The 12227-nt window shown below is 42.4% G+C and overlaps 1 protein-coding gene across 13 annotated transcripts in view; it reads right to left on the bottom strand.

Annotated features, from left to right (window-relative positions):
* TENM2 (teneurin transmembrane protein 2) overlaps positions 1-12227 on the bottom strand; it is a 1431609-nt gene that overhangs the window by 145793 nt on the left and 1273589 nt on the right. For all 13 annotated transcript variants that reach the window (XM_074960653.1, XM_074960654.1, XM_074960659.1 and 10 more), the window contains one exon: positions 4957-5152. In XM_074960653.1, coding sequence (XP_074816754.1) covers positions 4957-5152 — 196 coding nt within the window. The remainder of the gene's footprint in view (positions 1-4956; positions 5153-12227) is intronic.

The raw sequence follows: 12227 nt of genomic DNA, 5'->3' as shown, positions 1-12227 counted from the left end.
TCAGTTGCCTGACTAAGATGGAATCCCCTCTGCCCTTGAGTGTACCTCTTCATAAAGCATCAAGCTTTCATCATAATTTTATTCTCAGGGCAAAGGGTAGTGGCCCTCTGCCTTCCATCCTCATGCCTTTAGGGGACGGTCCACTCTCAGATATTTGGGGTGGGGGTGGTGAGAGGATAGTTGGCCAACATACTTTCACCTCCTCTTTCTTTTGGGGTGTTAGTGATCAGTAGGCAGAAAGAGGGAGTTATGAGCATTATTTTTTATAAATATCATATATTTATAAAAATAATAGTTTACTTGCTTGATATTACCTTGCTGGACTTTGAGGAGTTAAATCAAAGGAGGCTATTATGGGTGACACAAACAGAAATGAAACAATGACAAAGATAAGGCTCTTTAAGGAAACAATGGGGGAAGCTATTAATTGGGGAATGTCCCTGCCTGCCTCCAATCAGTTTTCTTTGTGTAGGCCTAGTCCTATGAGTAAAGAGGTTATGAACATCTGGAAGATGCTAGGCTAGGCAGGAAGGTGGATAAGTGGGCTTTCAGCAATGGCCATGAGGGGAGTCTCTGACAGACACACACTGAGGACATAGAAATTGCAGCAAGCAGGCTCTTTCCCCCTCCCCAGAGATGGAAGTAACCAGGCTGAATGGAATTTACCAAAATTTGCAAGGAAAGGTTAAGGTTTAGATTAAGGGCGATATGCGTACAGGCCAGAGGTGGGTAAACTATGGCCTGCGGGCCACATCCTGTCCGGCCCCTGAGCTCCCGGCCGGGGAAGCTAGCCCCCGGCCCCTCCCCTGCTGTTCCCCCTCCCCCGCAGCCTCAGCTCACTGCATTGCCAGCACTCTGACCTGCTGCTCTTGCCGGGCAGCGCGGCGGCGTGGCTGGCTCCGGCATGGTAAGGGGTTGGGGAGCGGGGGCAGGCGGTTGGATAAGGGGCAGAGGGTCCTGGGGGGCAGTCGGGGACAGGGAGCAGTGGGAGGTTGGATGGGGCAGAGATTCTGGGCGGGGCGGTCAGGGAACATAAGAATGGCCATACTGGGTCAGACCAAAGGTCCATCCAGCCCAGTATCCTGTCTACCGACAGTGGCCAATGCCAGGTACCCCAGAGGGAGTGAACCTAACAGGTAATAATCAAGTGATCTCTCTCCTGCCATCCATCTCCACCCTCTGAAAACAGAGGTTAGGGACACCATTCCTTACTCATCCTGGCAAATAGCAATTAATGGAGTTAACCTCCATGAATTTATCCATTTCTCTTTTAAACCCTGTTATAGTCCTAGCCTTCACAACCTCCTCAAGCAAGGAGTTCCACAGGTTGACTGTGCACTGAGTGAAGAAGAGCTTCCTTTTATTTGTTTTAAACCTGCTACCCATTAATTTCATTTGGTAGCCCCTAGTTCTTATATTATGGGAACAAGTAAATAACTTTTCCTTATTGACTTTCTCCACACCACTCATGATTTTATATACCTCTATCATATCCCCCCTTCATCTCCTCTTTTCCAAGCTGAAAAGTCCTAGCCTCTTTAATCTCTCCTCATATGGGACCCATTCCAAACCTCTAATCATTTTAGTTGCCCTTTTCTGGCCGTTTTCTAATGCCAGTATATCTTTTTTGAGATGAGGGGACCACATCTGTACGCAGTATTCAAGATGTGGGCGGACCATGGATTTATATAAGGGCAATAAGATATTCTCCGTCTTATTCTCTGTCCCTTTTTTAATGATTCCTAACATCCCATTTGCTTTTTTGACTGCCGCTGCAAACTGTGTGGACGTCTTCAGAGAACTATCCACGATGATTCCAAGATCTTTCTCCTGATTAGTTGTAGCTAAATTAGCCTTCATCATATTGTATGTATAGTTGAGGTTATTTTTTCCAATGTGCATTACTTTACATTTATCCACATTAAATTTCATTTGTTGCCCAATCACTGAGTTTTGTGAGATCTTTTTGAAGTTCTTCACAGCCTGCTTTGGTCTTAACTATCCTGAGCAGTTTAGTATCATCTGCAAACTTTGCTACCTCACTGTTTACCCCTTTCTCCAGGTCATTTATGAGTAAGTTGAATAGGATTGACCCTTGGGGAACACCACTAGTTACCCCTCTCCATTCTGAAAATTTACCATTTATTCCTACCCTTTGTTCCCGGTCTTTTAACCGGTTTTCAACCCATGAAAGGATCTTCTCTCTTATCCCATGACAACTTAATTTATGTAAGAGCCTTTGGTGAGGGACCTTGTCAAAGGCTTTCTGGAAATCTAAGTACACTATGGCCACTGGATCCCCCTTGTCCACATGTTTGTTGACCCCCTCAAAGAACTCTAATAGATTAGTAAGACACGATCTCCCTTTACAGAAACTATGTTGACTTTTGTGCAACAATTTATGTTCTTCTATGTGTCTGACAATTTTATTCTTTACTATTGTTTCAACTAATTTGCCCGGTACTGACGTTAGACTTACCGGTCTGTAATTGCTAGAGCCCTTCTTAAACACTGGTGTTACATTAGATATCTTCCAGTCATAGGGTACAGTAGCCGATTTAAAACGACAGGTTACAAACCATAGTTAATAGTTCCGCAATTTCACATTTGAGTTCTTTCAGAACTCTTGGGTGAATGCCATCTGGTCCCGGTGACTTGTTACTGTTAAGTTTCTCAATTAATTCCAAAACCTCCTCTAGTGACACTTCAATCTGTGACAATTCCTCAGATTTGTCACCTACAAAAGATGGCTCAGGTTTGGGAATCTCCCTAACATCCTCAGCTGTGAAAACTGAAGCAAAGAATTCATTTAGTTTCTCTGCGATGACTTTATCATCTTTAAGTGCTCCTTTTGTATCTTGATCTTCCAAGGGCCCCAGTGGTTGTTTAGCAGGCTTCCTGCTTCTGAAGTACTTAAAAACCATTTTGTTATTACCTTCTGAGTTTTTGGCTAGCTGTTCTTCAAACTCCTTTTTGGCTTTTCTTATTACATTTTTACATTTAATTTGGCAGTGTTTATGCTCCTTTCTATTTACCTCACTAGGATCTGACTTCCACTTTTTAAAAGATGCCCTTTTATCTCTCACTGCTTCTTGTACATAGTTGTTAAGCCACAGTGGCTCTTTTTTAGTTCTTTTACTGTGTTTTTTAATTTGGGGTATACATTTAAGTTGAGCCTCTATTATGGTTTGTCTTTGAAAAAAGTGTCCATGCAGCTTGCAGTGACTTCATTCTAGTCACTGTACCTTTTAATATCTGTTTAACTGACCTCCTCATTTTTGCATAGTTCCCTTTTCTGAAATTAAACGCCACAGTGCTGGGCTGTTGAGGTGTTCTTCCCACCACAGGAATGTGAAATGTTATTATATTATGGTCACTATTTTCAAGCGGTCCTGTTATAGTTACCTCTTGGACCAGATCCTGCACTCCACTCAGGACTAGACCGAGAGTTGCCTCTCCCGTTGTGGGTTCCTGTACCAGCTGCTCCAGGAAGCAGTCATTTAAAGTATCGAGAAATTTTGTCTCTGCATTTTGTCCTGAGGTGACATGTACCCAGTCAATGTGGGGATAACTGAAATCCCTCACTATTATTGAGTTTTTTATTTTGATAGCCTCTCTAATCTCCCTTAGCATTTCATCATCGCTATCATTGTCCTGGTCAGGTGCTCGATAATAGATCTCTCCTGTTATATTCTCATTAGAGCATGGAATTACTATCCATAGGGAACGGGGAGCAGGGGGGGCTGGATAGGCATGGGAGTCCTGGGGGGCCTCTTAGGGGTGTGGGTGTGGATAAGGGTAAGGGCAGTCAGGGGACAGGGAGCAGGGGGGGTTGAATGGGTCGAGGGTTTGGGGTGGGGGGCAGTCAGGGAGCAGGAGGCGGTTGGATAGGCGGGTGGGAGTCCCAGGGGGCCTGTGGACAGGGGTCGGGGCAGTCAGGGGACTTGGAGAAGGTGGGGTTGGATAGGGGGTGGGGTCCCGGAGGGGCGGGGGTCCCAGGAGGGGGCGGTCAGGGTAAAAGGAGCAGGGGGGATTGGATGGGTCGGGGATTCTGAGGGGGGGGGAATTGGGAGGGGGTGGGGGCCAGGCAGTTTGGGGAGGCACAGCCTTCCCTACCTGGCCCTCCACATAGTTTTGCAACCCTGATGTGGCCCTCGGGCCAAAAAGTTTGCCCAAATATTGTATAGGCCTTTACTGGCTTTACCCTTTGCTCTGCGTGTTATATAACTTTGGGTGCAACGTTTTTTAGTAGCTGTTTTTCAACCACTTTAATCATTTCACTTGTCACAGCCCTGACAGGAAAAGGGCTTATAGGTGCCAAACCTAGTTGGGTCTGTCAGGTTAGCGTGGCTGGTAAACAGAGGGTGAAGCCCACCAATCCCGTCAAAAGGTGGTATGGTTGCACCCAGAGAGGGGGGAAGGTAGTAAAACCATCACCTGTGGGGGTGTCTTCAAGGGGGACTAACAGGGATTTAAAGCACAGCTTATCTTGTAACCGTGACACCACCTAAGTCCCATGTAAAGTTTTAGTGAGTGTTTCAATGATGAAGTCTCAGCTATGAACTGCTGACAGTTGGGTGTGACAACACTGAAAATCTCCAAACAGCCAATTAGAATGCAGCTTTGCAGGAACAGCCATACACCACTATTACTAATATCTGTAGTTATAAGATATTATGGCCATTGTAAAGCCTCTGGGTTCATTCATTTTCTTGTTCAAAGACAGCTAAATATTAACAGGATCACAGATTTCGGCCTTCAATATAAGCAACACAAAAGCATCCACAACTCACCCCTAGAAAGATTTCCCTCTTTTCCTACCTACACTCAACATACATCAAATATTACTGGATTAAAGCAAAATATGCACAAAAAGAGAGAGCTGATAGAAGGCCTCCACACTTTATAAAGATAAGCAAAGAGAGGGAAAAATCCTCAGCATGCAGGCATACATACCTAAGATAACTGTATTGAAAGAGACCACTTCTTTGTCCTTGCCATCATTGTAAAATGCCAGGTGCCACAAACCCACATCCAAGTATTGAACAAACACAGCTTCATTCTGAACCAGTGTCTGGATACTTCGACGTTCCCGGGGGGACTCCACCACACTCCATTTCTCTTTCCCATCCAAACGTTCCATGAAATCATACTGTGTGGTAAAACAGAAACAGAGAGACCTGAATTTAGAGTGGTGCTACAGATAAAAATCTGGCAGAATATCTTGCCCTTTCTTCCTCCAAATGCCCTTTCCTTCAACCCTTATTTGGAGAGTGTGGCAATTTGAAGCTAGCCTTTCCTTATTCATTATGGGCCTGGTAGCAATTTTCTTATCCTTTCTGATAATGTGATACAGACAGAATTAAGTGTCTGCACTCTGCAGAAATGTTTTCAAGTGTTTGAGTAAAAGTCCTCCACAGTCTGAGCTTTTGAAGAAAGTTGCTAATTATTTACATTGTCTATTCTCATCTAAAAAAAATACTGAATGGATTTTAGACCAATGACAATATGTACAGCAGACATGCAAACTTTAATAAGATCATATGCTAAAGGGTGTAAGAATATTGTTCAAAGAGGTCAGGAACCAACTCTCCCCTATGTACTGCACTGTTCAGCTGGCCAAGCACATTATGGCGATTTTTTACCGGCTGAAGCAATAGGTATTGGCCACTGTTGGAGGCAAGATTCAGGATGTGCTGGATTAATGTTGGGATCCTTCATAGCAAGTCTTAGGTTCTTATATAAATTCTCAAATCAGGAAATCTCATTTTGAAAGAAACTCACCCATTCCACAGCAATCACCTACAGCAGTCTCCTGCTGGCACAGTATGCAGAAATATCAGACATGCCCCCTGAAGTACTAATGAATGAAAGTCTCCTCATTGTGAATATGGAATAAACTCATTGTTTGTGCCTAATATAAGGTACCCCACTTTGTACCTGATTGAAGTTTATTGTAGAAGCATCACCGCAAAGAACAAGGAAGTACTGGTTGGCTCCATTGCAACTGTGTTCAGTTTTGGGCACCTCATTGCTCAAAAGTTACTGACAAACTGGAGGAGTTCAGAAAGGAACAACAGAAATAAGGAATTGACTTATGAGGAAAGACCGAGGATGTCAAGCTTGGATAAATTCCAGTAGAGGTGGGACATGTTCATGTTAATAATCCAGAAGGTGAAAGCACTGAGCAAAGTAAGGAATTATTTATCACAGAGGAGGGGTGCTACTAGTATTCAGATGAAATCAAGAAAGGGAAAATTTAACAAGAGTGTCAGGAAAATCTTCCCAACAGTGAGATCTATTAGGCTGGGTAATAATCTCCCAAGGGATTATTACCCAGCCTAATTGCTTGGTATATTTAAAACAAGATTGGAAGAAATATTAGTTAAATCTCCAACATGGAATACTGCCTAGGCAGGAAGGTGGACTAGATGACCTCATAAACTTTTTCTACCTTTAAGTTCTGTGATTCTAGAACTCCCAGGCTGACGCAATGCTCAACCCACTAGTCCCCACAGCCTCTATATGAGGAAGTCCTTAAGAAATACACCAAAACCAATATATCTAATGTTTTTATAGCTATATAACAAGTCCCCTATGAAAACAGGTCTTGTTTTAGACACATTTATCTATCTAGCACTAGATCGAGATAGATAGATGTGTCTAAAGCAAGACGTATGTGTTCAATAAAATACAGTAATAGTACGTGCTTGCTTGCCAGGAGTCTTATTGCATTTCCCTCTGTTATCATGAACACATACAGCCCAGGCTGGTGATAGCTCAAAGAAAAGAAACACTCTGCTTTTGTTTAAAAACAACTATCGTCCTGAACTCTAAACATGCCACTTCACCTACAGAGGACTTTGTGCGCTGCAGGCTGAATTCCATTAATTAATACCGAGTTACTGAAAATAAATTAAAATATAATAATTAAATAAACATTAATAATAAGAAATATCAATAATAAAATATTTTTATTATTATTATTATTAATGATATATTCCTTTCTGTAAGAGAGAGAGATATTTAAGTCTTCAGGACTATGGGACTATTAGTAGTGTCATGATATGTACCTGCCTGTTTTCAGGTACATTCAAGTTAGGGGTAGTAGTGTCTGACAACTTCTGTGTCTAAAGGTATCCCCAACACCAAAGTATCTGAGCACTTCACAGTATTTACTGAATTTATCCTCAGAACTCCCCATTAGGTATGACAGTGCTATTATCTCCATTGCATAGATAAGAAAATGAGACACAAATAGATTAAGTGACTTGCCTAAGGAATTCAGTGATATAGCAGGGACTTGAACCCCAGTCTCCCAGAGTTATAGCCCACTGGGCCATCTTTCCTCTCTGAAATGCATTTTGGGTGGTGGATGGGAAGGTGTAATAGCAAGAAGTGACTAAACTAAATATCTGACTGCTCTCCACCCAAACCTATTTTACATGGCACATGGCTAGGAAAAACAATTCAGCTAAATTAGTGGGTTTAGGGATAAGCCAATAAATAGCAGGGATTTAGACAATTCGGACATGTCAGTAACTTTCAGAGCATAAATGGTGTCAAACCTGTTTGTAAATCAGACCACTAAATCAGCGACCTTTGGAAATGTTACCAAAACCTACCTGCCAGCAGTCAGAGGTTAAAGATGGACTCACTACCCTCTTGGAAAATGTTATTAGTGGGGCAACAACATCGGAAACTTTTTTATTGCTCTTTGGAAGGTTTGCTCACAGACGGTCGACATGGAAGAAGGTAGCAATAAAAGCTGACATTTCTCATCGGCAACATGCTGTTCTGCTCTGCTTGTGCTGGCAGGCTCCTCTGCCTCCCCAATGTCTGATGCTGATTCTACCTCAGATGGCAGGGCAGGCTCAGCGGTTGGTGGGATCGAAGAGGAACAGCATGGAAGAGCTAAAATTGCTTGAAGCAGCTTTGGCTGCAGGGTCCCCAGTCTCCTCCTGTGAGCATGGGTGTGATCTAGTGATGGCAGATCCCTTCGGAGGCCTGTCCATATCATTAAAATTTTATCCATAACCAACATTCAATAGATGAGCATTATTCCTCCTTAAAACTTCTCATTAAGATGAATTCAGTGATCAGGAAAGGTCCTGATCAATAGGACCAGGAAAGGTCCTGATCAATCAGGATCAAAAGGTCCTGATTAATATCATGGTCGTGAGCCATGATATTAAAATTCCAGTACAGGTACAGCATGGGCAACACTCATGGAAGCTCACTCACGACAAGTCTCAATCCCATTCAGAAATGGCCAGCACTAAGGGCTTGCCTACACTTACCGGGGGATCTACGAGTAGCAACTGGTGCATCGGCGGTCGATTTAGCGGGTCAAGTGAAGACTTGCTAAATCGACTGCAGATTGTTCTCCTGTTGACTCCTGTCTTCCACTGGATCGAGAAGAGTAGCGGGAGTCGACAGGAGAGCAACATCGCTTAGTGTGGACCCCGTGGTAAGTAGATCTAAGCTACATCGATTTGAGTTACACTATTTACATAACTCAAATTGCGTAGATTAAATCGAATTTCCCCTGTAGTATAGACAAGGCCTAAGAGTGGGAGGGAGGCAGAATGCCTGCTGGAGGGGCCCTAGGTGGAGTACACCTCCAGCATAAACCCCAAGAAGCACACTATGTATGCTGGGCATGCCCCTTTCTCCTTCCTGATCCTGGAGACATAAAAGAGAGGGAATGGTCCCTGCATATTCTCCTATGTGTGTGCCACTGAAAAAACTTGGCTTGGATGGGGTTTGTTCTGGCTGAGTGGGACTTTCCAAATGGCTCCCTATGCAGAAGCCATAATCAGACCTACCACTTATCTATGTAAACAGCTGTCAAGTGTTGTGTGGACATTAACATACACATTCCAGAGCAATGTGTCTAGTCTCGATTGGCCAAGGAAACAGGCCATCAAGACCATCCCCAGGTTTGGCTCTGCTTCACCACATGCCCCACTAGCTCATTATTTTGCATCATGTTGCTCTACTGATCCTCTGATTTACTAACTGTTTTTACACAATTTTCTGCTGAAAATGTTACACATGCCCTAAAGCAACCCATAGATGGATAAGAGTGTGAGACATGTGCCACATGCACCTGTGCTCATCAGGAAGAAATTGTGAAGGTTTCTACTCACACAATGAACACAGAGTGCTAGGGATGATAACAGCTCACATGTATTAAGAAATGCCACACATCATTACTTACAACTCAAATGGAACCTTTATAGAGATCTGAAAGTTTGGCTGACTTCTAGTTTTATACTCCTCTATGGTTCATGGCTTAGGACTGATTTGCAATCAGAAATGACAAAAGACTGTCCAGAAACAAAAAGCACCAGAAACAGCAGGAGAGCACCTGTCCTTGTAGAACTCCTGGCTTGAATTTGCAGACATGAGGGGAGTGCTTTATACAGATCAGGCCTCCTGTAAAAAGGAGGCCACAATACAATGAGTTAATTTTCCAAATTTACCCTTTCCTTGGGTTTGCTCTTGTTTTTTTACCCTATGTAAGAAAGTCCTGAAGCATATCTGTATTTACAGACCTCAATGTTAACCCGAGTTCTACCTGAGCAATTTGTCCCTACAATGTTTCCTTTCAAGGCATCTCATCCCTCTCTCTTATACTTCTGAGAATAGCTAATGAGACCCACCTGCTCTGGCAGCCAGTGTGAGTCAGCAAAATAGCTTTGCAACTCCACACATAGTGTCCTAAAGCCTGATACCTGGTTGCACTTCCAAATTACAGATGAGTCCAAACCAAACTCCAAGAGTGTTTGAAATCAGGATATAAACCCAGATTTTTCAAATAGACCCTATTTTAATAATGGGATGAACCAAAACATGGAGTTAAAAATTCACGAACATCACAAGTGTTCAAAATCCAGATATAGATTTAGATATTGTGGCGAGAACTCATCCTCATGCCAAAACTTCATAAGATCTACTCAGCACAAACTAGATCTGAACAACATGTGTTGGGGGGGAAAAACTTGTTTGCAAAGTGTTTTAAAATTAGTACTTCATAAACATCCAAATTGTTGATTATGCATTAAAATACCCACCCACCAGCCATCTGATATCCAAGCTGACAGCCAATCAAACAATTTACTTTAATATTTGAATGTACATGATTCAGTGTAACATAATGTAAGCAGCATAAGTCAGAGCAAAGCGTGACATATAACAGAGACTGAACTGATGAGAATGATATCATTCTGATCTATGACTGCTGGGACCATGAAAAATATGAAAATATCAGTGGTGTTTATGAAGCAAGAGAACATCCTGGCTGTCCCGCTATTCAAATTGTTTCCAGCTAGTCTCACTTCTAATTGAAAACACAAGTGGTTTACTCACCCACACAAGAGAGATTTTTGCAAAGAAGATACTACGTGGGAAAGGGATGTAATATGCTCCGGTGGATTGCCTTGGCCAAGCATTCCTAATAGTATTTCTATAAACTTACTTTTTCATGCTATCATTTGAAATAGTCTGCAGATGAGCAGTAATATCAATGTTTGCTTGGATCACTATATAAGCAGCATATACGTGCTTAATCCAAGAGATTTATCATTTCTTCTCCAAATATTATCCAGTGTGCAGCCTTTTATCCATTTGCTTTCCACCATTTAAGCGCCACTTTTTAAGGGGGTTATGAATGTTTTGTTACATGGCTGTACCACTACATAGTCTGGAAAAATCTTTCTTGAAAATATAGTGAGTGCTTTTATTTCTAGCTCACTTGCCATACAAGCCTGCATTTCCGTCTGTATGTCCCCCCTCCAGAGCTCCATTCCCTAGCCACAGTATTACACCAGGCTGTTTGACTGACTAAACTAGGCGTTTGGAATATTTGCTAAACAGTAATACTGAGAAGGTTAAATCTCAGCAGGGCTCTCAGACAAGAGCTGCATCTTGTTGTCTCAGGGTAATCATGTACCTAATTTGCTGATTATTGACTTGTTCCCACTAAGGATTTTACTTGGCTTGACATATCAACACTGATCAGTGATGAACTGTCAAGTGAACTTGTTCACTGCTTTTACTGCTCAAGTCCTTAACTTGCAGTAACAAGGATTTTAAAATACAACTTTAGCACATCATCTGATGTCAAATTCAGATTATTTTCATTAATACAGAAATCCTTGCTCCTTTCTGGAATCAGAACAAGGCTACTCTTCTAAAGTTCAGATGTGTAGCAGGCTCTTTTCTTTTCTCTAAAATCATTTCTCTCTGCATCAGGCTGGCAGGATTTAGGATCCTGCATAAGGATATGGGACTTTTCTGCTGAGTCTTCCTATTGTCCAATGCTAACGCCCTGCATGAAGATGCTGAGTAATTTCTGAGGATCATGCACGTAGATTTTGTTAACTCTGTCCAGGGTTAAAAAAGGGCAGGAGTTTCTTCTTGGGGAGTTCTAACTAGAGACTGGGAAAGAAAGGTCCTGTAGGTAGAAACCATGCAGAGAAGGAAGCTTAGGCTGAGACTTATGGGGTTGCTGTTTTTAATTATTTAAGATAACAATAAAGGATGTGAGTTTTGGATCTGGTATGTTGGTGCTGTGTTGAGAATAGGAGGAGGAGGATTCCACCTGGTCATAGTCTTTTCTGAAACACAGAACCTTAGATACACTTGATTGCAGGGCAGTAACATGTAAAATTCAGCTTGAATTAATAAACTATCAATTCCTTCCTAACAGGGCTATTGCAAGAGTCGTCCATGCCTTTGTCTCCTCCTAGCAGACAATGACAATTCACTCTTACTTAAGGTTACATTTGAAATCTTCCTGGAGCTTTGGTTGCTCCTGAAAAGGGCAGGTCACTGTGAGCACATGACATCCTAGCTTAGTGTCTGCACTGACTCCCTGTTGATTTCCTGGGGGAATTAAAAGGAGTGGTAAAAATCTCTAAGAAGCTGAATGATTTAGAACCCAGTTATTTGACTAACCACATTTCATTCTTACTCTATTGGGTAATTCATTTCAAATGCAAATTTTCTTGCTGTCAAGTTCATGGGACTGAATTGCCAGTGCAACAATCAAGGCTGTCTCAGAAAAGGGTCCCTGCCTTTGGAACTCATTTCCTTGGCCACCTCCCACCCTTCATGGAGATGTCCAAGAATAGGTGAGAATGGGGCAGCAATCTTCTGGAATCTCCCCAGGCAGCCCTCTTGTAGTACAAAACTTCAAGGAACCCCAATGTTAATCTTTC

The sequence above is a fragment of the Natator depressus genome, chromosome 8 (assembly GCF_965152275.1).
Source record: "Natator depressus isolate rNatDep1 chromosome 8, rNatDep2.hap1, whole genome shotgun sequence".
NCBI lineage: Eukaryota > Metazoa > Chordata > Testudines > Cheloniidae > Natator > Natator depressus.
The sequence above is the reverse complement of the archived record's forward strand: the minus strand, read 5'-3'. Positions and strand labels throughout refer to the sequence as shown.